Source organism: Anastrepha ludens, chromosome 2, assembly GCF_028408465.1.
Source record: "Anastrepha ludens isolate Willacy chromosome 2, idAnaLude1.1, whole genome shotgun sequence".
NCBI lineage: Eukaryota > Metazoa > Arthropoda > Insecta > Diptera > Tephritidae > Anastrepha > Anastrepha ludens.
Window position 1 is genome coordinate 59,332,469 of NC_071498.1, and position 27,324 is coordinate 59,359,792.

The following is a 27,324-nucleotide window of genomic DNA, read 5'->3' on the forward strand; positions in this document are numbered from 1 at the left end:
TAACCAAACTTATTACATATAGGTATGTAAATATTATACATTTAAGTATATATTTTGATATTTATATACATATAATTGGAGCTTTTTGGGTGTTTTGGTTGAGCTCCTTCTGCTATTTGCGGTGTGCGTCTTGATGGTTTTCCACAAATGGAGAGATCTACAGTTTTATGCCGCCACTGAACGCCAAATAGGTTTTTATGAGGAGCTTTTTCATGGCAGAAATATACTCGGCGGTTGGCTATTTTCTGGCGAGAAGCGAGTGCTATTAGAAAAAAGGCTTTCTATAATTTAGTGATTCGTGCCTACACTGGACAATACCGAATGGTTGTGACGCAAGAACCTATTTGGCTACGGCGGCCTCCCACAACGTATTAGTTCCAACAGTAGTTCCACTAAGCAAATTAAATAAAAAAAAAATTTAAAAACACAAAAAAAAAATTTTTTCATTTAAAAAATATTAAAAAAAAAAAATAAAAAAAATAAAAAAATATTAAAAAAAAAAAATAAAAAAAAAAAAAAAATTTAATAAATAAAAATAAGTTAAAAAATAATAATAAACCACTTAAGTCTATTCATATACACACAATTTACAAAAACTAATTTTATTACTAATATCCATTCTTTTATTTAATACGTTTTAAAAATTCTTATTTATCAACTGCTCGATTTCGTTCTTCTCAACTAATAAAATATCTTTACACTATTTTACATTCCTTTGCACACTCTTGTTCGTGTTGTCTAACTATATTTATTGTATTCTTTCACATATCATTGCTCTACCAATTTCATTTTCAATCGCTTGTTTGCCACAAGGCTTCGCCATTCGATTTCCACTCTCTAAACCTTTTGTAAGTCTGCTATTCTCTATACGCATGTACATATGTATGTATGTATGTATTTATAGATATCGCTTCATTGTGTGTGTGTTATTGGTATTATTTCCACGAGGCAAGTGAGCATTTAGGCAGCGGTGCTTGGTTGATGATATTTAGTTTCCTGGATACTTCTTTCATTTGTTGGCTGGCATTTTGGCCATAGACGTCGAAGGGTTCAACATTAAATCGGTTAAGTCTGTAAGGAGTAATTGAAGAAAATGTAAATTAAAAGAGGGAAATCATAAAAGAAAATATGTTCAAAAGTAAAATCAAAAATTATACTTCAGAAACGGATTGAGCAGTGCCGAAAATCGATCAAAAATTATTATTACGAATATTTTTCACAGCTTTATAAACAAGAATGACGATTTTTAAATAGGGCCACATCAATTTTTTTCAATTCATAAATTTATAAATTAGTTACTGAAATTTATATTATAGAATTGGCCGAAGGAGCCTATATTATTATTTTATTATATTATATTGTATATATTTTTATATTATCTTTGTTGTTGTTTTTGAGTAAATTTATCAATTCCTCCAGGCACGGTGAATCCCCAAGAGTGACTCCAAAGGCAGAGGTATGCTAGGTGAGAGGGTTTAAGGGATCATGTGAATTGATGGTTAGTGCCGTCCGGAGGACCTTCGCATGCCGAGAATCTGTTGGGTAGGTCGGGATCAATTCGGGATAAGTAGAAGTTAAGCTTGCTACAAAATCCTGAACGAAATTGTGCCAAGATAAGGCAGCTGAAGCTGTTCGTCTGAGATGGGTGGTGATTGGATGACGGCATTCGAGAGGCGGAAGTATAAGAAGGCGGTAAGAGACTTGAGATAAATTCCATTTAAGACCTTTCTAGACACTGTTTGATCCAGCAGGTGAATTTAATCCTGTATTTGGGGCAAGGTATGCAGTTTCTTGCGCTGAGTGCCACTAATACCAGGCGATCATATGGGCGCTGCATAATTCAGAACCAGCAGGCTAATTGCTTTAAATGTTGCCAGCAAAATGTATTTGTGCCCCAAGCGCTAGCGGTTAGCGATTTCACGCCGAGAAGGAGAGCAAACTATCAAATGTGAAGCCCAGTAACTTGGGGTTGTTAACAGTCGGTATTGGTGTGTTATCGACTTTGACCTTTAGTTCCAGAGTGATCTCCTTCATCCAGGTGGTCAATAGCGTCGCCTTGCATTTAGAGAGGAAAAGTTGATGGTTTCTTGCAGTGAACAAGTGATAAAATCTGTTTCTTTTATCTGTCTTTCACTTTTGAACAGAAGTCATCGATATCTCTGCCGGACGCCAATATCGAGCAATCGTCAATGTATGATACCAAAGAAACTCGCTCTGGAGGCTGAGAACGCTTCCAGATATAGACGTTGAAAGGCACGCTTTGCTTCATCTTATCGCATCATAGATTCACGAATCAAGTTTTAGTATATTTTATTTATTAGTTCTTCGATTTTCAGTCCCTAAAAGTTATATATCTGCGATCAAGAAATAACATCCCAACCATATAACTTCCGTTTTCAAAATAAATAATTCCCATTTACTTGGTTAGACTATCAGTACCTTTTGGAATTAACTTAAACTTACCGATCTCCTGAAATCGCTTGGAGGAACTTGAAGTAGCTCGGTCGTATTGTTTTTGGCTCGAGGATGCCTGCATGAAAGAGTAGAGCCGTGCAAAATGAATACAAGTACAGCATAAAGCCCGGCACACGGGGCAAAACACCTTCCTGAATGCCCAAATTGTAGCCGATCTATTGAAGATCGATAAATAAAAAGAATATATAATTCTTATAAAATAAATATTAACAAGATTTTGGACGAAAAAATAAAATAACAGAAAGTGAAAAGAAAAACCATTTTAATTTACCATATAATAAAATGAAATTAAATAAAACTACCCAAAAAATAAATATAAAAAAAACACAAATAAAAAAATTAATATGACAAAAAAAGAGATATTTAAATATATTTAAAAATGTATATAATGTTACTTAAAATCACATAAAATTAGATTGAAAAAAGGAGAAAGAATACAAAAAACAAAATGAAAATATAAACGAAAAAAAAACAAATACAAGGGAAATAAAATAAGTCAAAACAATTTGAAGCAAATTTAAAAAAAATATATGAAATAGAATAAACTCCAATGCAATAAAATAAAGAAATATAATAAATTAAATGAAATTAAAAATAAAGAAGGTCTAAATCAAAAATGAAATAAACCAAATAAAATTAAAAAAAAAATTAACAAAATTAATTTAAAAAATTAACAAAAAAGTGAAAAAGTAAAATAATAGAAAATTAAAAAAAATTAACTTAAACTTAACGATAGAACTGAATATGGAATAAATCGAACAAAAAAATAATTAAAATTAATACGAAAATATATATGTACTAGCAACCCGCCCGGCTTCGCACGGTATAAAATATATACGCTCTGTCACTCACTGAAAAAATGATTAAAATCGATTCAGTAGTTTTGGCTTATTCATTACTGCCCGTGGCCCGAACGCGTTAAATTTGGAGTAAAACAATTCCCCTTTCTTTATAGCATGAAGATTTCCTGCTATCTTTGGAATATCTAAATTCATACCCTACACTTTTACATATTTCCTTTTTGCATTTTTACATATGTATTTATTTTATTTTTACAACAATTAATATATTACAGAATGTCTTTATATACAACGTTCATAGCGTTCTTGTCATTAGACAATACAAACATGTTTTCTCTAGAGGTTACTCTTGAAAGACATACAGTTGGCCATGTGAAAAACAGTCAACGTTCAAATCTAAGCCTGCAATGTTGAAGGTTTGACCCTGAGATTTATTAATGGTCATTGCAAAAGATGTCTTTACCGGAAATTGTAAGCGTTTAAAGTGGAATGGTAGATCCGATGGTATCAGAGGGATTCGGGGAATCAATACATCTTCTCCGGTACCACATCCTGTGCAGTGTATTGTGCACTCTATTATGAAAGTTTTCAGTGATTTTACCAGCAAACGTGTGCCATTGCAAAGTTTAGGCGGTTTAGGTTTTCTAATAAAATAACAGAACAACCTATTTTCAGCTCCATTTTGTGAGGAGGGAGTCCAGACGGGTTCAAAGAATTTAGAAATTCTGTAGGAAAATGAACAGCATCTTCCAAATCGAGAACAGTATCGACTGAGTAGTATATTTTCGTCGGCGCATCAATCTTTGAAATAATCAAGTTATTTACTTTATCTACTTGTTCGTTAGTTGGTGACAGAATAGCTCTTTCTCTAAACCAAGATATTGTCTTATAACTTATGTTATCAATGTCAGGATAGACATTGTTGACTAACTCTTGGATGTTGTCTATCAAAACACAAAGGTTTTCTAGGTTAATCCTTCCCTCACTTTGTGTTAATTCTCCATTGCCAACTTTTAGCAGCATCTCTGGAAATAGCCTGTTCTCACGTGAAGATGACGAAACCCTCATATTTGTTTTAAGCTCTAATTTATTGACATGCGACCAAAGGTGGGATCTTTTTAGCGAAGCATTTATTTCGTTCCTCGAGTCACAACTGGTAGGATTTGACGGAAATCTCCTGAGAACAGAATTGTTGTAAACTGTAAAATTGTATGTACATCTATACTAATATTATAAAGAGGAAAACTTTGTTTGTTTGTTTGGTTGTAATGAATAGGCTCAAAAACTACTGGACCGATTTTAAAAATTCTTTCACAATTCGAAAGCTACATCATCCACGAGTAACATGGATTATATTCTATTTTGGAAATAGGGCTCGAGATATAGGTCAAAACGTGGACCCGGGTAACCTTCGGATGTGTATGTACAATATGGGTATCAAATGGAAGCTGTTGGTGAATGCTTTAGTCCAGAGTATTTTTCATGCCGCTCCGTGAATGGGGTCTCGAGATAGAGACCAAAACGTGGACCCTAGAATGTGTTTGTACAATATGGTTATCAAATTAAAGCTGTTGGTGAATGCTTTAGTACAGAGTATTTTTCATGCCGCTCCGTGACTGGGGTCTCGAGATATAGGTCAAAACGTGGACCCGGGTAACCTTTGGTTGTGTATGTACAATATGGGTATCAAATGAAAGCTGTTGATAAGTGCTTTAATACGGGGTAATTTTCATACCTATTTATGACTAGGGTCTCGAAATATATGCCAAAACGTGGACCCGCCGTGTCTTTGCACCGAATTAAACCAAACATACGCACATTGTTAAGTAAGTATTGAAAATGGGTTGGATGCCATAAGGAAAAAACGTAAGTGCAACATGTAAAAATTGTTTGTGAATTTTTTTGGAGTGGATTTTGGAACAGTGAATAATTTCTTACGAAATTTGAGAATTTAATGTGAAATCCGATTGAAATTATGTGTTCGTGGAAAAAAAAATTTTTTTCGTTTTTTTTTTTTTGAAAAATATAAATGAATAATGGTTAAAAAAGCTCCAATGCTTAATAAAACATGTAAATTGAAACGATAAATTCATGGATGATCAGGAAAAAAGACGATTGTTTCTTAGTTATTCATATGCGTTGATTTGACATTTAAAAACAATCTTCTTTTTTCCTGATTTTCAATTTATATTTTATATTTACTCAAAAACAAATAGAAAAACAAAAAATATTGTTTATGCCAAAGCGCTTGAATAAAGAATAAAGAAATAAATAATATGAAAATCATATATTTTCTGTTCTAAACCATATCTATTCTATTTTAGTGTGCCCAGCGAAGGGGGCCGGGTTTGCTAGTATAATTATAATTACGTCCGAAATGAAATAATGCGGGCGATTCGTAAATACATACATACATACGTCACCATACGATGTAATTCAACATTAATGAGGTGTGGTGAGATTGTCGCTTAACGCCTGTTGCTTTATTCGGTTGACAGCGAACAAACACACAAACAGCTTTTTTTGGGAAAAGAGCTGCTTTTGTTTAAACAATTTTGGTTAAATAACAAATAAATCAATTATTTTTTTGATGCAGAACGAAAGTAAGTATTTCAAAGTTAAACTTCAAGAAAGTTTCATTTTAATTGGTTGATTCGTTTATGATTTATGGCCGTGAAAACAAAAAATGTATGTTTTTTTGCCACATTTTGACCGATTGCCACTCCCCCTTTATATATTTTTTCACATTATATTGATATAAACCTTCCTCTTCAATCAATCTATCTTTAAAAAAAACCGCATCAAAATCCGTTGCGTAGTTTTAAAGATTTAAGCATTCAAGGGGGCATAGGGACAGAAAAAGCGACTTTGTTTTATAATATGTAGTGATAACACAAAGTGAAATTGCATAAAATTAAATTAAAAAGAAAAAAATACCAAAAAAAAAGGTATAAAATAAAATAAATTAGCAGAAAAAAAGAAAATATAACAGAAAAAAACAAATATAAGGAAAATAAAATAAGTCAAAACAATTTGAGGTAAATCAAATGCAATAAAATAAATGAAATACAATAAATTTAAATTAAACTAAATATAGTAAAATAAAAAAATTAAAAATAAATTTAATGTATAAGTAATAATTAAGAAGTAAAAGAACAGAAAACTAAAAAACAAATGAAGAAAGGAGAAATTATGCAAAGAAACCGAAATGTATAAAATAAAATTATTTAAGTAAAATTAATAAAACAAAATATAATTGATCAAATTTAGCAAAACAAAAGAAAACATAAAATATAACAACTTGAAGAAATGAAAAACATTAATTAAGTAGAATAAATTCAAATGCAAAATAAACGAAACACAATAAAATAAAAAATTTATCAAAACAAAAAAGAAAAAAATTAACATATTTTAGTTTGTGTATAGTGTATAAGTCGGTTAATAAAGTCGAATGGAATAAAAATAAAATGAAACATAATGAAAATTAACAAAGTATCGTACTACCCTACTGCACAAGAGGGTGCATAAAAATAGATTTCAGAATCAGTGTTTTATTTCTCCGAAAATGTTTATAACTTTATAGTCATTAGTATAATTACATACCTGCAGCGCTTTCCACATCACATAGAGCGCCACTGTCACATCGGGGTACGTAGTAAAGGCTACACTGGCGAGTAGCCCCGCTGGTATTGCAAAGCGTGCATCATCGTGTTCAAAGCTGTGTCGCAGTGTGCAGGAAACGCCCTGAAGGAAGAAGTAAATACATATAGAATATATTAATGGGGAAAAGAATGAAATATACTTAAAAAAGGAAAAAGCAAAAAATATAAAAATTAAATAAAAATAAAAAAATACAAAAAAATATATAAATAAAAAAGAAAAAAATTAACATATGAAACAGAAATGGGAAAAAGAATAAAACAACTTAAACAAAAGAAAAAGAAACAAAATATAAAAAATAAAAAATACAACAAAATATACAAAAAAAAAAAAAATGGAAAAAATTATAAAAAATAAACATATAAAAAAATATCACTAAAATATGAAATTAATTGAAATAAATTAAATTTATTAAAGGGATATTCATTAAATAAAAACTATTTCCTCCGTTTAAAGTTTTTTCTAGCAATTTGAGTTTTAAAATTATCAAAGGTTACCGAATTCATTTGAAAAAATTAGCATGAGTTCCGAGTTGAAACGGGAGAGTACGGCTCAAGCCACTGAGTTCATGTTTCTGCTTCGACTCCGTTTCATTGTCTCATATGTCTAATATTGTTTCGTGTGTCTAATATTAAGACGATCGTATTGAAGGGAACTGGAGTTCAAATTTAAGGTTGAAACATATTTATTCTTTGTTCTTCAAGTCTAGCTCTCCACTATGGTTATTTGTTATTTTACAATTACATTTCAAAATTATAGACAAAAAATTGGCATAGTCTTATTGCCTTCGTTAAAAGTTATGCCGAATAAAATTAGTAACGACGAGAAGCGGCCGCCGTAGCCGAATGGGTTAGTGCGTGAACGCGCTTCCGGAGTGCGTAGGTTCGAGTCTCCGTGCAAGAACATCAAACAAAAGAAAGTTTTTTCTAATAGTGGTCGCTCCTCGGTCGACAATGACAAACCTCCGAGTGTAATTCTACCATGGAAAAGCTCCTGCCGTTCGGAGTCGGTCTAGAACTGCAGGTCCCTCCATTTATGGAACAATATCAAGACGCAGACAACAAATAGTAGGAGGAGCTCGGCAGTCGGTTCTACGTAAGCGAAACGACCCGAATTTATATCCGGCTAAAAACTATCTCTTCAGCAGCATCCTCTGTATATGTGAGAGGAACGTTTATGCTGATACAACAACAACAACAAAAAAGCTCGGCCAAACACTTAACAGAATTGTAGGGGTCAATTATTTATTTTTTTAATAAGTAATATAAATGAGTTCCAACGTAGATGAATGGAGTTCCAAAAAGAAAGATAACGAATTTCTGGCCGAGTTTCTAATAAAAAATGTTACAGATTTTTTTCTCTTTTTTGATGAATTAATAAATAGCTTTACATATTTCTAATTTATCTAGATTTCCTCGTCGAAGTTTGTGTATAAAATTCTTTGCTCCCCTCGCATCTATTATATGATTTTAACTCGAGCCGAGTGTATGTAAGTCATGATACCTCAGCAAAGTTTCAGCGTGAGCTGAAATAAAAAAAAAAAAAAACCAAGAAAAAAAAAACAAAAAAAAACACTTTTCGTTTTTGGTCAACGACAGAACACAAGATTGCTCCATCCCCGGTCTGTGAAGCCAACGCAGAAAATAAACAAACGAAAAGAAGAGGAAGGATAAGCGAAAATAAGGTGAAAGCCAAGAGTGATAGAATATATCGCGATCGAATGCAAGGAAGGAAACTGCATTTGGAGTCTTTATATTTATGCGCCTTCTCGCAATTTAATACCGGTACTTAATTTTTATTTTTTTGCTAGTTGAAGTTTTGTGTATTTTCTGTGCTGACGTTACAGACCGGAGATGGAGCAAATCTCCGAAAAAAAGTAGCGGTTTGCGATTGACGCCACCTTTATATTCTTTGCATGGTGGTTTTAAGCTTAAAATCAAAACAGCTTTTGTTGAAAGATTTACACCTCGCTTAATGAGACAGAGCTTTGAAACAGGTTTTACCATCTGAAGACAATTGGATTTGGATATACAAAATACAATTGTCTCAGTAACTTATGCGTCTGGACACTTATAAAGACAATTCACTTTTAAAGAACAGCATTTAGTGCCGTTTCGTACAAATTTCTTACTCTGACTTATAACGAAACGTCGCTGAATTGGCCAGTTACGTCAAATAATTTGCCAAATTTACTGGACCCGAATAATCATAGACAGTGACGAAGACAATGAGAGAATTGGGAATGTAATAGTAAGCAAGTGTGAATGTATTGCTATCGTCTTTGCAAAACTGTTCCATGTAAACGCCAAGTTAGGACTGCGTTTTCAGTGCTAGTTTTTAGCTTTTTAACGAAACTATGTAAGTTCAAAAACAGGGTTACAGGATTAAACTCAGTCTAAAAATTCCTTACAGCTCGAAATTGTGATACGGAGTTCGACTTTTATATTTATATTAATATTCGTTTCCATATTCGGACTGGCGTTCCGGTTCATATTCGTATTTGTATTTGTATTCATTTTAGTATTCGTATTCTCATCACTCGTATTAGTATTCGACGCCCTATTCGTAGTGAAATTACCATATTATTCGTGTACTCATTTGTATTTATATTCGTATAATGCATCACCAACTCTCTACTAGTACTTACCTTATACACAAAGGAAAAACATCCCAGGAATATTCCCAAATTTAGAGTGTCCTTTTTGAATATAGTCTTCCACACATCCAACTTAAATTGCACAATTTTCTTTAAATTCATTATCAGCCTTAATGCTACCTGTATACCGACACCCCCGACGAAGGGTTTAAGACCACCCATTAAAGCATAATGCCAACAATTATCACGATGTGGACATGAGGGGTGTCTACTTTTTACCGCATCCAAGAACCGACTATAGATTTGAACAAGCACATTTATGCTCCGGAAGTCAAGTGGCGCTCGTGAATTTTGAGCATTTGAGGACGGCGCTGCTGCATCACCCAACGGGGAGCCCGCTCCCGCCGCTGATGTTGTCGCCTTTATTGCAATTGGCCCCTCCTCCCTTTTATCCACAAAGAAACGCAACACATTGAATAACGAATCTTTGCAAGCAGTTTTGTGAAGACCCAAACGGTAGAGATACAATAAGGCTGATATGCTAAGACCAAAGATTAAAGTCTGCCCTTGAGGTATGGAGCGCACGTAGCCCCGCACCTCAGCCATATTCCATAGCGTTTCCGTCGCCAAATTAGCCACGTAGAGTGTGAGCAGCGGCCGACGTGCAGGCCGTTCAACGAGTATCGATGCGAAGCTGGAGAAAAAACAGGGTACGAAAGCAACGGTAGCACAAATGTAGTGGCCGAGAAGTTTACGCAACAAGCAATTGATCATAATAAATGTGTAGCTATTGGAGACGAGGAAGGCGGACGATTGCAAGATACCGAGAAAAGTGCGTTTAAGATCGGCAAGGCGTGGTACCCGATGGCGCATAATCAGTGAAAGCTGCAAAAGAAACAAACCAAGAAATAAGAAAATCAAAATTATAAAAATCGTAAATTGGGAGAACTTTGAGCGATTTTTGTTGTTGCAACAGCTTACCGCATAGACCATTGTGTAGATACGTAAGCTATAGGGTATCGAGGAAAGCAATATGCCTGCCGCTGCATTTGAGCAACTATCTGTCCATGGATGGTTGAAGTCTTTGCAGGTGCAGTGGACTGGCAGCAGGAAGCGGCTTAAGGCGTTCGTCATGTTTACTAGTTGCCGCAAAGCGAGCGCAGGTGCGAGTTGAGGTCACTTAACAAATCCAAACTGAAATAAGAAAGGTCATTTTTGTATTTAAAAAAAAAAACGAAGTAAAGGGGTCAGAAAGCATTTCACAAGTTCATCTCGCATACAATCGTGATAACGAGCAGAGGTGAGAGCCGCACACATCAAAAGCACTTATCACTCAATAGGCCTAATGATTTCGAGTTCATGTAGTAAGTACGAGCGCAATTGAGGAGCAAAGCTCAGCGGCAGACGGTTACTTAGCTATTGAGATGAAATTTCAAACTTGAATGGAAGTTTTCGATGCTCATTTCAAACGATTTTAAATACTTGTAAAGAAATTGGAATTTTTATTTCGCTAATTTTCTGTAGCGAATTCATCAAGTGATGCATTTTTATATGTTGATTACTAAACGAGTTTATAATTACTGACCTTGAGAATATAATTAGGGTTAGATAAAGTACAAGGTGAAGTACAAAATAAACAAGATTGGCATCGTAAAAATGTTTATGATGGTGCCATCTTTTTAATAAGTTAGTGCGTTGGAAGTTACATCCCCGGCTGAATTCTCGTGAAAGGTTGGTGACATTCGGTTCAGCGGAAGCGAAGTTATTGCGTCTAAAGTGTCAGTATGTTTGTGTCATCGGTACAAAAATGAGTTTCGAACAAAGAGCTAATATCAAATTTTGTTTACCGAAACATTTGAGTTGATGAAAAAAGTTTATGGCGATGATTGTCTACTTCGTGCCAGAGTTCATGAGTGGTTTACACGTTTCAGAGATGGTTGTGAGGACATAAATGACAATGAACATATGGGCCGCCCAAAATCAGTAATCACCGAAAACTCCATCGAAATTGTTGGTAAATTTATCAAAAATAAATCGAAATCATCGCTGGAATGTATGGAATCGGAATTGAATATTTCCAAAACATCGATTTAACGCATTTCAACTGATCATTTGGGCTTTCGAAAGATCTGTGCACGTTTCATTCGGCACAAGTTAACTGAGGACCAAAAATTGCTCAGAATTTAAAATTCGAAAGACCTCATTAAAGAGGAAAGAAAAGACGAGAACTTCCTTTACAACATTATAACTGGTGACCAAAAGTGGTGTTTCTAACATCAACCTGAAACTAAGTGTCAAAGTACCGAATCGAAGGCCCCAGACGAGTCACCACCCAAAAAATCGCGTTCGGAGAAGTCAAAAATCAAGTCGGTGCTCATTTGTTTTTACGATTCGAAGGGAATTGTCCACAAGGAGTTCGTGCCAACAGGCCAAACCGCCAATGCAATTTTCTATCTTGGCGAAAGGAGGAAGCTAGCGCTTATTGAATGATAATGTAGCATCTCATCGATCCACTCTTGTGAGTGATTTTTTGACTAGAAATCGTATTTAACTATAATCACTCACCGTATTCGCTGAATATGTCTCCCTGTGACTTCTACCTATTCGGAAAATTGCATTTGCAGAGCGAAGTATTTTGAATAAATAAAGTCGAAGTTATCGTTTCTATTTTAGCTCTTGTCTTGTTTATTTTGGACTTCACCTTGTATAATGATTTATATTAGTTAGTGAAACGTGGTGGAAATGTTAGGGAGGGGTTCCTGAACACCTTTATAACTCCCAAGCTTCCAGAATTAAAAGTTTTGCAGTTTATTTGCCTTTAAAAAGACTTCAGCAATTTTAATTTATTTTTTCACATTTTTCAAAACTTCACTTCAGTTCATAAAATATGGAGTCACACATTCGTTTTTACGCATTTTCAATGAAAATAAAATGCAAATGCTTTTATGAATACCATCACTTTACAATTTCAAACGAAAATAACTACCCTTTGCAACTGTCAACAATAATGTGTTGCCAGACGTGTGTAATTGGAAATAAAAACATGAACTAAAAAGAAATATTTCTGTGCAGTGCTAATGATGGGGATGGGGGGTTTCGTGGCTCCATTCTACACACACACATTTGGCGTTTTAATTTATGGGGATCATTTTTATGAAAAGAGTTATACGCAAAAATATCGCGGATTTTCAAACACCCTTCTCGCTAAACTCCAAGGCAATCTGCATACGAACTTCGTTCATTTCAGGTGTCTGGCAGCACTAAGTTTCCGCTAAACTACACAAAACTTGTAAATCCCTGGAGGATGCGGTTTTCAGTTTTACGATAGGATTGCGCAGCTCTATCACCCTTTTATCACTGTTTTTATATCTCTTCCTCTGCTTTAATTATGTTTAAGTCACTATTTTAAATATAGAAACAAATAAATACAACTGGACTGGGATTTGGTGTGGCTACCTTTGGATTAGTGCACCGAACTTTGTAACTCTTTCTGTGAAAGGTTTATTGTTGGGCGTTGTGCGCACTGTTAAACTCAAATGTATCACAATCTCACAGCCACTAAACCAGCAGTAACAAACGAATAAACCGATAAGCCTTAATCGAAAAACGAAAATTTTATTGACACGAATATATGATAATTGTTAAACGAATCGTCAATCTATGGTGGCGTGTGGATTAGAGAAGTGGCAATTTGAGAGATTTTCAGAGATACGAGTATTTGTGGTGATAAGCAGAAAAATGTTATATTTAATGCTGATATTCATGTATGGATGTACAATGCACGCATATGCTTAAATATAATTTACAACAACGTAAAGATAGGAGTTGATACGAGGAGGTCAGAGTAAATGCAATAAAATAGAGTGGCGTGAAATAAAATAAAATTGGAAACCAAATTCCAAACAAAGAAATCAGAATAAAGATAACACAACATTACACGTCCAACATAAATTAACATGACACAATCCAAATTAATACAACATAACAAAACATAACGCAGTGGAATATAGAAAAAAATAGAAAATAAAATTAATATAACATAATATGTTATAACGTAAACTAAAATAACATAATCTAACATAGCTTAACATAACAATGTAGAACATGGAAGAATATGAAATAAAATAAATTTTACATAACATAATACATTATAACATAAACTAACATAACATAACACAATGCGGTAGAATATGGAAGAAAATTATATAAAATAAATTTTACGTCATACGTAAACTAATAAAACATAATCTAAAATAATATAACAGAAGATAACGTAGAGAAACATAGAAGCAAACAATATAAAATAAAGCTAACTCAACATAATACTTCATAGCGTAATCTAGTATAACATAAGTCAAAATAACATAATACTCGTATAACAGAGCAAAACGTATTAGAACATGGGAGAAAATGATATAAAATAAATTTTACATAACATAATACGTTATAAGCCGTCTAATGCACCGTATCTGGAAACTGTGATGTGCCGTGCCAGAAGTGCTCAGACTATTAAGAAATCAAGATCGCTCCTAGTCATGGAACAACTATGTTCGCTGGCCAAACGATTTAAGGGGCTAGAAAATGAGGGGGAACTTAGCAATAATTTCTTGGTACTAGTGAGGCTTTAGAAAGGTTAACGCTTCCGTAATTTTGTGTCAAAATTTCAAGCAAATCAGAGGAAAGCGGAGGGAGTCATAGAACTTTGACTAAAAGAATTTAGCAAGAACAATTTGGTCCTAGGTCGGGTTGGAAATTCATTGCTTCTCTGCAAACATCCCAGATTTTTTTAAGAATGTTAGCTGTTTATCGAAGGAAAGAGAATGTAGGCCATGCATTCCCAATACATCCGACCCAAAAATGTACGATCTAAGGGGATCATGCAGCCAGACTCAATCTTCCTTTCAATTCTATCTGCAGAAACTGTCAAGCGGAGGGTGAGAAAGTCTTTTCCACTATTTATTCGAATGTCCTGGGTTTAGCCAGAACAAGACCTCGCTCATTCGGTAAACCTTTCCTACAACAAATTAATGAAATCGCAGACATAGAGATACAAAATTTGCTGTTATATCTGGATCTCACGAAATGGATCTGACTAAGGACATCATACGAGAACAGTGGTAATAAAACGGCGCTAGTCGCTAATTAATACTATTTAGTATAAATACTTAAACACCTCAACAACTACAACAACATTTATATATGGCGAAAGACGGCTAAAATGCTCTGTATTATCTTTATCCTTCAAACCAGATGTGCACAGTGGATGTAGTTGTTGTTGCAACAACATAAATATTCCTCCCAAGAGTGGTTTTCTGATGATGCTTGTGGTGACAAAGTAATAAGTCAGCGCTCGTAGCTCACTCCTTTTCTGTTCAGGAACGAATTTTCGTACCATCTTGTCAGGCCTTTCCAGGAAATACTTCATAGCGCTTCACGTGTCAGCACTGCAAAAACGGCTCTCGTGAGATTTGTTAATGAAAACCCTGATGTACCCGACTGTTCCCGCTATGCTTGACCCTAAAATTTTAGTAGAATAAACCTAGTAGCAATAGAGCGCATTGCTTTATCATGCAGGAGATTCTCCCAACACGTGATGCCCATGTTCTACACTAGAGCGGCATCCTTAGTTCATTACAAGCCAGTCGACAATAGCCTTATATATGTTGAGTAGTGCCCGATTCCTTCAATAAAGTCCCCATCGCGAGCATCTCCTTGTTGATTGCTCTATGAAAGCAGACTTTTTGAGGAGACACAAAGTATATTCGAAACTTCTCACATGCAGTTTCCTTTGTAATTGCCCTTGCATTAATGTTAAACTATGCGAGTCCCATTCATAGTTCGTTCGAAATATCATTCTAAATGCCGCTGGAACATCTGATCAGTACAAAGTTCGTCATTTATGAGTGTAAAAAAGTTATACTTAGTTCGAATGCAATGATTTCAATAAAATCAAGTAATCAGCGAAAACGACTCTGCCCATTTAAAACGTTTTATGCTGTACGGCGATAATAACAACAAAGCAATTATTACGTATTAAGCATTTTAGTCATTATTTTATACCCATACGCACTTGCGTACTAGGGTTGAATAAGTTGCTTTACATAACTGTTGTTTGCAACAAATGTAAGAATATACTTGCCCTAACCACTTTTAATTTGTACCTCTACGTTTACTTCTCATTACACCCCGTTGCAAAATTAAAAGCACACCACTATTTTTTCATATAAATATAGTTTATATTACAACAAAAGTTTCAATATTTTCCATCAAAATTTTGCAACAAAATGTAACAAAAAATGTAAGCTTCAGTGACCACAACCTTAGCAAAAATGGAATATGCATCATAAAGGGTTAATTTGTTTGTTTACTCTTTTTGACTTACGAGTAATAGTCAGGTATGAGAATTGTATAAAAATACAAGTAAAATACTCTTCTTTTTCCTATTTTTCGACAGGCAACCTTGGTGTGGGTTTGACAGGCAGTTACATAAGTGTGTGATGGTGTGAGTGCTGGGACCTTTTCTTTGAGCAAATTGGCAGGGTTGCTATGCCATGTGCCAATGCCTATAACATTAAAAACGATAGAATATCGACAAAAAAAAAAATTGAACTTGTGGCTTCGAAAATTTTCAATAACAAATATTTGTAACACCTATATTTCTTAGCTATATATAATACTTATATAATGCTTTTATTGAAAAATATCTGCGTTTTTACGTAATTTTTTGACTTCTTGATACGATTTTCTATGAAATTTAATCATCTTTATGCAACCATGTAACGTAAAAGAGCGTTTCGGAATCAGGTGACCTCAGCTGCTGATATTTTTTGACAACCAGCTGGGTGTGTTTTTACTTATGGATCTCTACAATGGATATGAGAGAGTGCGACTGGGTTGTCAATTATACCTTGTTGAATGTGCCTTGGGTATATAATTTAAACACATATTTTACGGGCCTATTATTTTTATCTGGACTAAACGCTTTGCTTTTTTTTATCGAAGAGCAAATACACATATGTATGTACGTATATATGTTTGTGTCAGTAAATTTTTTTTAATAGTAAATTCATTACAAAGACTGAACAATTTTCATCGTACATATCGTACATATTTATGTATGTATAATACTTTTTTCAGCTCTTCCGTTGTTTGTTTTGTTGACTATGGTCAAACGTATGGCGATAAGCATTTCGTAACTACTGTTTTTATTGTCTTCTTACATGTCCGATTAGAGTGCTGCTCCCAGCAGTGCGAAGTTAATGAGTAAAATTTTTAATTATTCAATGTTTTTTTTAGTTATTTCTTAACGAGGGTCATTTTATGTACGCTTACACAGAATTATTTTAAAAGAAGTGTAACTCACATAGAGTTAGAGAATAATTACTTGAGATGTTTAAAACACGGTAAATATGTATGTACACATACATACAAGTATAATATTCTAATGAGAAAATGTCCGGCTCATAACTTTTAAGTCGTATGACTCCACTTAATGATTTGCGTTTTTTACAAGTCACAGGAAGTCGGTGGCGAGATGGCAATTATAGAAATACTACATTAATAAGTGATTATACTTTTGCGTTTCGTCTGCCAAAAATTAGATTTTAGGGTAGACTGATTATTTGGTGAACATTTTCAATTCTATGTTGTTATACAATATTGCAGCGAAATCACTAAAATGTTTAGAATGTGTTTTTAGAGTTATCACGTATATTTTTCGAAATTATTGCTATGGCAGCAGGCTCATAAGCTTTTAAAAAAAGCTGTCGGAATAATGTCCCTTGGTACTGGGCTTCACTACTGAAATTTTGGAAAGCCACCAAGCCCCGCGTGTTCTCGTTAGATAACCCGTTATCTCTATTAGTTAATACACATTAAGTCTCCCGATTTGTTATACCGTCTAAGGGTTGTTGCACACGGGTCGTATCGTCATCGTAGCGTATGCGACAAAATGCACGCGAGGCATACGCTTTGTTGTTGCACACATGTTTTAAAATGGCGAATCGCACATGGACCGTCAGTTACCTGGTCTCATTGAAAGAAGTATGCAGCATGACGCTTATCGGAGAGTCGTCAAATATCCTGTACGCTTGTAGTTCGAAATAATCTTTAGATCCTTTAACTAAAACATTTTTGTTTGCAATTAAGAATTTTTCTATGAACTTTCCTCAACAATTTTGTAATTTACAAAAATTGTGTTAATAATTAGGTCTGTTCATGTAAAAATTATACTTAATTAATTAACTTAATTTCCGAAAATTCTCTCTAAGAGAAAAATATCAAAAAAAAGTACATGAACGCAAAACCAGTAACAATTTGTAAGTTTGACGAACAGCTGATTAAATTGTTGGCAGTAGAAATCCAAAAATTAAAACTTTTTTTCAATTGAGCTACCTCGTAATAAATAAAAAAAAAAATAAAGTAAATAAAATGCTAAATAACGATTACTTGATTACATTTTGTCCACAATGCTCCATTTGTTCCATTTCATCATCGCTTCAGATGAAGAACATTCCATTAGCAATTGACATCCTCAAATTTTAATTCGCGTTCATTTTTATTTTGCGTGAAGCTGTTTTTCTCACTGCAAATACTTAGAAGTAAATTTTATCCAGTAAAAACTTGCAACTTCCCCTCAAAATGAAATGCCATTTTGCTCTCTCACTTCTCCCTACTTTGCAGGTTTTTTTGGGTACATGAACACCAAAACGTGATAATTTGTAACAATTGTTAGAAACTATTTGCTTCATGAACAGAACTATTATCTACATATGTTAATGTTAAAAAAGAAAAAAAAAATTGCCCGTGTTCTATAATAAAGGAGTTAAAGAGGTGAGATATAACTTTTGATAAAGTTTAGACACTGCTTTTCCTAAGGAGTAGAGGTGAAATATTCACATCTTCTTTTACTGCGTCCACCACACCAAAATCTTAAATTTGAATATCCGGCTTCACAATCTCTACAAGGGCCTTAAAAACATTTTTAGACATCTTATCCAAAATGTGTGAAATTTCGTGGCAATGAGTAATCTGCTGTTTGAGTTTTTCCTAATGTACGCATGCACCCAGGACCTCCTTTTACTTTTATTTCTCCTCCGATTGAGCTGATAATATAATAAAATAAATTCCTCTTAATCGCTAGACATATTGACAGCTCGTACTAGTTGCATTGTGTGCGGACAAGCAAGCATATGCTGTTATTGTTGTAGCAGCTTATCATCATCGTCGCTACTTTAAAAAATCATGTACTGCCGATGACGATACGACCTGTGTGCGAAGGCCCTAACCCTAGCATCACATTGGAACAAGTTTTCGTAATGAGTACAGCATCACCATATAGCACTTGACGCTGTCCACTCAATTACATCGCGCAATAACCACATTCTTTTTTAACAGCGATCAGCTTTTTACACAGTTAGTCATAAGATATTGATAACTTTTCACTGCTAGAAGGACTGAAACGGTCATCAGTATTTGAAATTTATTTTGAAACTTCCACACTAGTACACATTTATTTGATTTCCAATGCTGCGTTACGATTTTTACAACTAGCTCGAGGGTTTCGCTAATCACAGCAAAGAATAACAAAATGTTCTTTCATGTAACCTGAACATCATTTGCATAGCGAGTAATTTATGCATAGGCGGAAGTGGCAGTCACTTTTTAAACCAACTCACTTAAACCGTTACCGATCCATTGTGCCTGCTTTTATAATACCAACATCACATGCAAAACACATGTACGGCATGCGAAGGTAACCCGCATGATACTTACTACCTCTACACATGCTACAACACCAACGACAACAACAATATTTACTGGGTATGATTTCGTTGGGTATCTTAACCGCTGCCAGGTATTTTCGAAAACTGTTCAGTGCACTCACTGACAGTTTAGGAATACATTTAGCAATCTTTGGACTTGACGGATTAGCCATTGTTTGTTACGTACTTGTACGACATTTAACGAGAGTGTTAACAGGTAAGCAGAGAAAGTCCTCGTGATATCTTTACATGCCCCTTTACACCAACTCTTTTTGGAACGCACAGTTTCAATTGGTTAATACTAGTAACTATAGTATATTTATGAAGTAATGGTATTGCTATCCAAATAAGTCAAACGATCAATCATTTACCAAGGCAGTAGAGTTCTAAATTAACGGAACGTCGGGGATTTATACCTAAGCAATCAGGATTTATCCCATCGGCTCCGACTCCATGCAGTATCCCCTCACTTGTTTTGAGAGAAATATTACGAATTTTCCAATGAAATTCACAGGAGATGTTCATTTCGTGCTTATTTTGCTAAAACTAGCACCAACACTATTCTGTTAATAATAGTTTTTAAGTTATTTGTTGATAAAATTTGTCTTTTACCTTCACCAAATTTTGATAGAATAAGTGCATTTATCACATTTATTTTAATAAATATTGAAACTATATTAGGCTCCGACTCCATGTGTTCTCCCCTCACTTGTTTTGAGAGAAATATTACGAATTTTTCAATGAAATTCACAGGAGATGTTCATTTCGTGCTTATTTTGCTAAAACTAGCACCAACACTATCCTGTTAATAATAGTTTTTACGTTATTTGTTGATAAAGTTTGTCTTTTACCTTCACCAAATTTTGATACAATAAGTGCACTTATCACATTTATTTTAATAAATATTCAAACTACATTAACATACACACACGTTTTTAACTCTTTTTATTGATATATACCATAAATTAACAATTTAAATTGCATTTATAACTTGCAAACACTTGACGCGCCAGCTAAATTTACAATAACTGAAAAGTATGGCTGAATGGAGTGCTGCCAGAAGCAAAAAATAATAAAAAAATAGAATGCGATTGAAAACGAAGCAACATAGGAACATAATTTCCACACACTCTTTTTTGTTAGAATAATGAGGGAATGGGGGTTTACAACCTCTAAGGTGTATATATTGAGTTCATAAATATATATAAATACAATATCGATGTGATTTTCGAAATACAGTTCAGCTTCACGTAAAATTCCTACGCGAAAAGGAGTACTACGCAAAAATACTGTGGATTGCCTAGCCGGAGTTGGACTGATGAGGGTTATTTTTTTGAAGCGCGGCCGAAGGCCGCCTACGCAGAAGAAAGTTTTACGCAAAAATACTGTGGACAGCATAGACGATTTTTTGTTCCAAATTTTCGGCTGCGGCGCTTTTTTTTTCTTTTTTTTTTAAATATATATATGTATATATATATATCATATATTCATAATATAGTGAAAATTTGGAATTAAAAATCGCGCGATTTTTTATTCCAAATTTTCGCCTGGGGCGCTTTTTTTCTCTTTTTTTTAAATATATATATGTATAATATAGTGAAAATTTGGAATTAAAAATCGCGCGATTTTTTATTCCAAATTTTCGCCTGCGGCGCTTTTTTTTCTTTTTTTTTAAATATATATATGTATATATATATATCATATATTCATAATATAGTGAAAATTTGGAATTAAAAATATATATATCATATATATATATCATATATTCAAAATGCATACAATCAAACATACTTTACTGAAAATCAAGCATTAATATATATATGTATATAAATATATACATATATCCATAAATATACCTATATATATATATATATATATATATATATGAATAGACGTATATAATATAGAAATAATTTGTAAAATTTTGTATTTCTATTCATTTATTATCTTCTAAAATTGTTTATTTATACGATGTCTGGCAGCACTTCGGCTGGTTGTAGTAACCAAAATAGGAGGATTCTTGGTCAATTTTAGAATTTTTAAACTCAAATAACTTAAAAACTATAAGCCTCCGGTAGGTTCTGTTTTCAGTTTTAAGATGGGGATACACCCCTCTACCCCCCCTTATACCCCTTTTTTTAAAAGAGGCGGGGGACCAAATGGGTATTTTCCCGCTACACCGATCACCCAAAACAGCTGCGGGCGATGGAGCACACGCGGAGGTGCTTATTTTCTCATAGGCCACGCAGCGCAATATGCACTTGCGAAGTATGTGGTTGCAAGTGCCGTTGTACCCAACACTGCCGCTGGAATGTTGGATGACTGTTTGATTTAATTACCAGCTCTTTGTTTTGCAATCACATTAGAATTACAAAATCTAGCGTCACACTATCACTTTTTATACAGTTTTCTACGCAAAGGTTAGGTGAACTACAAATTGCACTTGATTAAATTACTCTAAAATATGCAAATAAGAAATGTTGCTCGTGTACACTAACTTTTCCCTTGTTGTTGTTTGCGGGGTTGGCCAGCTCTATTACAGGCCACCGCGCACACAAGATTAAACACAGCCTTTGTTCTACACAAATAATTAAAAGCACAACCGTTTCAAATTAATTGCTTGCGCATTTTTTACCCAGCGCACTTTTCTCGCACATCAACCAGAAATTGTTAATTTTAAGTTAATTTACGTATAATCAATTCGACAAACTACGCACACAAGCCAACGGGAATCAACAAATTGTATTAGCATTTGTCTGATAGAAATAAAACAAAGTACTTGTGGCAGCTGTTTTTGACATTTGGCTGTGTTGTTTATGCTTCTTCTTCTACTACTAGCAAACGCGCAATAGTAGTGTGCGTACGAAGTAATAGTGCCTAGCTAACCACCGCTAGATAGCGCTATGTTTTACCACATAGCTGTTGCAGGAAATGCTTTCCAAGCCCACTAACGTCTTTTGAAATGGAAATTCATCTTGGCGTTACAGTCCGGGGTGGACCATTGCCTGCTCTACAATACGTCTCCATTCTTCTCGACAGTCCGCTTTCGCTCTATGTTGTGAGATTTTCATCTTTTGTACATCGTGTTCTAAAGGGTTCTCCAATAAGATGTGTTATTTTGATATTCAAAGAAAAATTCTATTTTCTAATATATATGATCGGATGTTTATTTCATTACAAAGAGGAAGGTATGCCGTTAATAGTGGAAAATAACATCAGGCAATTGACCACACACCCACACAAAAGGGCTACAACGAAAAACGGTTCAGAAAAAAGTAGTTTTGATAATGATTTTGTAAACATAAAACCTGAAAACTGTTTTTGAAACTATCATAAAAGCACTGCTCTTACGATTTATTCAAAGATTGTTTATGTACACATCGGTCAATTTGGTGCCGAGACTCGCTTGTTTATTGGCTCTGCAGTTATCCTCAATGTCGCAATGGCCAGGAACCCATGCTACCTTTAGGAGAAATTACTCAGTCATCTCGCTTAGAAATGTGCGGAATTTCATGGCTACTTTTGAGGTTGTCGACTGCTTTGTGAGGGATTTTATCATCGCCAGGCTTTTAGTGTAAATGTAGATATCATCTCCAGGCAACGCATCCCACTGTACCAGTGTCACGGCTTTCATTATTGCCATCAGTTCAGCCTGAAAGACACTACAGTAGTCGGGGGGCCGAAAACGCAAAGAAATCCTTAGATATTCGGAATATTCGCCGCCGCCCACTCTGCCTTCGAGCTTTGAGTCATCTGTGTATACATGGATGGACTCACCCTCTCTGGCATCGTCCCGTTCCTACTCTTACCTTGATGGTAGGAGGGTCGTGAACATTGTAATGGCAAGTGTAAGCGAGAGTGCATATTCCACCAGTCCGGGAAGCTCTGAAATGCCAGCCAGGATTTTACCGTGACCACAGGAGCTTTGAAACTTGTAAATTCTTGATCAATTAGATAATTTATAATAATTTATTACAATATTACAAATTTATTACATTACTAATATGGTTTTATTAGAAAACGTGCGCTCACTAAACGTGGAAAATTTTGATGAAATAGTTGAAGACGATGTTATCTGATCAAACATTTGTATTGACGAAAAAGCAAACAAAATTTGAAGGATCTGGTTTTCACTTCCAACCAGATTTTCAACAAGATTTACATCTTTTGTAGCTGTACCAATACTCTGATCAATTTTTTCCTAAAGATCTTTTTGATATAATGACATTCTAAGCAAACTTACGCGAAGTCTAAGATAAAGTACCGGGTTTTAAAACAGCTCTAAATTCCGAAATGAAAATATTATTTGAGTTGCAAATAATCATGGGTTGCATGTGGCCTGGTAGGATGACAACCCACTTTCGATACAACTGTTTAAGAATACGATGTCGTTAAAATGCTTCAGACAGTTAGATTGTAGATGGAGTAGAAACGAAACCGAATACGAAGATGAAGACGTTGCGCAAGCGGTTAGCTTGAAAGTGGGCGGTACTGTTTTCAAAGACGTCAATTCAAAAAAAGGCGAAAAGTGAAGCTGTAGTGAATTGTTTATATTTCATGTAATTCTTTGTTATTCATATTTCTATTTTGACGAACATAACTGCCAAAAGTGTTTTTAACTAGTCTATCCATTTTCTTTGAACTTCCTATTCTACTCTGTTTTACACTATTAATAAATTTCTCTCCTTCTGCATTGTGGACTTTAACGTCTTCCGAATCCATTACAGTCTTATGTAGTATACAAATAGCTGTAAAAAAACCGTATGCAGTATTCGGAACAGTTTCTATTGACTTCCATAAAATCCTCCACTTTGAATTCATTGTACCAGAAGTACATTCGACACATCACCTTGCTCGTGATAAACGGGAAATGGAATATTCATTTTCCATTGCCGCATTTCTTCTAGAAATAGGTCGACGTACCCAGTCTAATAGGGGATATGCTATGATATGATATGGTTATTGTGTTGTTATGTAATCCATCATCTTCCGGGAAATTGAATTTCCGAGAGCTTTTCGTTTTGTAAAGTGCGGAAGAAGCAAATGTCCCTCCATCGCTCTGGCGCCGAATCCACCAACTTCAATTGCCAAAAATTTGCATTTCGCATTTTGTATTACTTTTTTTGTTTTCCTTGCTCACTCCTCTCGGGAGCATAGGGCCTCGACAATACTTGTCTTGCGTTGGTTTCGTTAAGCTATTTGATTTCTTACAGGGTAGGCGATTAGCCTGTCGCTTGTACTACCATGCAGAAATATTTCTTACAATTAAAAGGCGTTGATCCGGAACCCGCTGAACAATTTAAACGGATATGTTTTGCGTCGATGGATCCTACACAATTGGGAAAGCTACAATGATTCCAGTTATTCTCTGATACTTTTCTTAAATTGGCCTCGATAGGCTTTGGCATATGTAATGGTTGCAAAATTTCCCACAAGGTTTCGCAGGTTTCGATCACAATAGACCGAAGGGTTGAAGCACCCTTGCGGAATGAAAATGATAGCGATCTAAAAGATATTCTAATTGCAAGATGTCGATAAAAAATAAAATGTATGCAGTCGCATTTTATACTTTTCCATTGAATTTTGGTTGTATGCACATTTTCTTCGTTTCTCAGTTGCGCTAACAAAAAATAAATGAAAGCAATTGAGAGACATATTCCGAACCGAGCTGAAAAAATGTCACCTGAACGTTCAGGCGATCCAGGCCTAGATGGGCTTAGTGGGAACGGTTCACAGTGGGTACACTTTACGTCAATGCTGTTTATTAGAGACCAGATAAAAAGTCGCAAGTCGTCGAGGAATCTGACGCAATAAACACCATTTGAAGAATTGAATTATTATATATACGAAAATAAGTTTAATTTGTTTTTCCAATTTGTCATAGCTTTTCGCTTTTTCGGTTTTTTTTTCTTGCAATAAATGAGAAAATACCAAGAAAATTTTCGCCTATACCTCGAAAATGCTTCTTTCAAACAATAAATGAAACTCATTTTCTTTTTCAGTGACCTGAATCAGTCTAAAAATACTTTTTTAAAAAAGTACTGGTTTTCGTTTGAATTACTGTAATTTAGTATTTAGATATATCCTATGGCCATTATATATATATATATATATAATATAATTGACGCGTACACCCTTTTTGGGTGTTTGGCCGAGCTCCTCCTCCTATTTGTGGTGTGCGTCTTGATGTTGTTCCACAAATGGAGGGACCTATAGTTTCAAGCCGACTCCGAACGGCAGATATTTTTATGAGGAGCTTTTTCATGGCAGAAATACACTCGGAGGTTTGCCATTGCCTGCCGAGGGGCAACTGCTATTAGAAAAAACTTTATCTTAATTTTTTGATCTTTCACCGAGATTCGAACCGACGTTCACTCTCTGAATTCCGATGGTAGTCACGCATCAACCCATTCGGCCACGATGGCCGCCAATGGCCATTAGTGTGGCTTTATTTATAAATTTTACAATCCTTGTTTTTCCTAACAAAATTTCAGCTTCCTTTTATTTTATTTCCAAATTTATACCACATTAAAAAAAATAATCCAACGTCTTTTTCTATTCTCAAAACAGTTGTAACGCTCTGTTTCGAAATATACTTCAGTTCACGGGCATTTAATGATATTAAAGAAAGAAGAAAAAAGAAATAGAGAAATAAATCTAAGAATACAAAAGTAATACAAACTGTCAATATCTCCTACAGATCTTTTAATAACCTGAGGCGAATTTGCTCCAATTTAACCTCAGCACTTATGTAATTGTAATACTAGCATACAGACAGAGGCTGCAGCAATCAGAAACTGTGTGAAAGCGCACATTTTTTTCTGTTTACTCCTCTCTATCACATCAGGAATATATTTATAAAATACTTATACTTATATATTCGTGCTATATACGTGTATGTATGTATGTATGTACGCCTACACCACGCACTTGAGAGCAATCTGAACTTACGAAACTTTTGTTTGTCTACCTTTGTTGGCTGACGCAGCAGCAGCTGCTATTATACCAATAACAAAGTCAAAGGCAACCAAAAAAGTGGCTGTGGGGTTACGGAGTTGCGGAAGTCGGATTGTTGAAATGATTGTTGACTCGCTCACTGTACGGAAGTGAAGAGTGGCGATATTGAGTACTGTAAATAAACAATAAAATTAAAACCGAGAGCAGAGATTAAGCTGTAAATTGTACTAGTTAGAGCAGACTTCGATGCTGTGCTGGCATTTCAAGTGCTCGAAGTTGTCTTTGTGGTTAAAGGTGCGATTGCGATTGCGAAGGAAGCGAAGTGTTGTAGTAAAATGCTGACTTTGTGTACAAATGGATTTAATTGAACAGAACTGAAAATGTGTTTAACCTGCGGAGCAGCGGAGGTGCCAACTAAAAGTGGCAAACAAAAAAACAAATAAAAAGAAAATAAAAAATGACTGATTTAGCGAATTTTGCGAATGAGCATTTACGAGTGCGAAGAAATTGTTTTTTTTTTTTGCAAGCGATTAAAGTGTTTAAATCAATTTAACGGCAAATTTAGTTACTTTTACCGTTTTATTTTAAACTTTAAGGAAAAACGTATTTTTTGCTGATTAGGCGGAATTGCACTACAGATTTCGATTGGCGAATTTGTTACTATTTTGTGTCCGAATTCCGACGCCATTCAAGAACAGCCATTACATCCTTTAAAAACAACCGTTTGGTGCAGCCTATGGGCTGGAGGAATCATCGGCCCATATTACTTCAAAAACGAGGCTGGCGCCAATCTAACAGTGAATGGCGAACGCTATTGCGCGATGATAAGCGACTTTTTGATGCCGGAAATTGAAACCCGTGATCTTCACAACATTTCGTCCAAAAAGACGACTCTACTTGCCATACAGCCATACAGCTCGTGAAACAGTGGATTTACTGCGTCCTCGTTTCGGTGAAAAAATTTAACTCTCGTCTTGAGCCAGTGGACTGGTCATCAAATTCGTGTGATATCACCCCTTTGTAGTTTTATTTGTGGTGTTATGTAAAGTCTAACTGTTTTATGGATAAACCA

At 34.7% G+C, this 27,324-nt stretch overlaps 1 protein-coding gene across 5 annotated transcripts; it reads right to left on the reverse strand.

Annotated features, from left to right (window-relative positions):
* Positions 1–543: 543 nt before the first annotated feature.
* Positions 544–22,092, reverse strand: LOC128871584 (transmembrane protein 135). 5 transcript variants are annotated; one of them, XM_054113446.1, is made up of 6 exons: positions 22,013–22,092; positions 10,513–10,725; positions 9,583–10,416; positions 6,879–7,019; positions 2,464–2,630; positions 544–1,071 (listed from the first exon to the last, which is right to left on the reverse strand). In XM_054113446.1, exons 2-6 carry the CDS (start codon positions 10,663–10,665, stop codon positions 936–938), a joined length of 1,431 nt encoding a protein of 476 aa, XP_053969421.1. In that variant the 5' UTR covers positions 10,666–10,725; positions 22,013–22,092; the 3' UTR covers positions 544–935. The 5 variants fall into 5 exon arrangements, with proteins under 5 accessions (XP_053969421.1, XP_053969419.1, XP_053969418.1 ...); XM_054113444.1 differs by having other exon boundaries at positions 21,931–22,060; XM_054113443.1 differs by having other exon boundaries at positions 21,794–22,060.
* Positions 22,093–27,324: the final 5,232 nt, after the last annotated feature.

Excerpts from the sequence above, each read along its gene's own strand:
- LOC128871584 (XM_054113446.1), bottom strand. The coding sequence starts at position 10,665 with ATGACGAACGCCTTAAGCCGCTTCCTGCTGCCAGTCCACTGCACCTGC. Across the intron at positions 10,417-10,512 it reads TCTACACAATGGTCTATGCG|CTTTCACTGATTATGCGCCA; the intron begins GTAAGCTGTTGC and ends TTTCTTTTGCAG. Across the intron at positions 2,631-6,878 it reads TGATGTGGAAAGCGCTGCAG|ATCGGCTACAATTTGGGCAT; the intron begins GTATGTAATTAT and ends GATCTTCAATAG.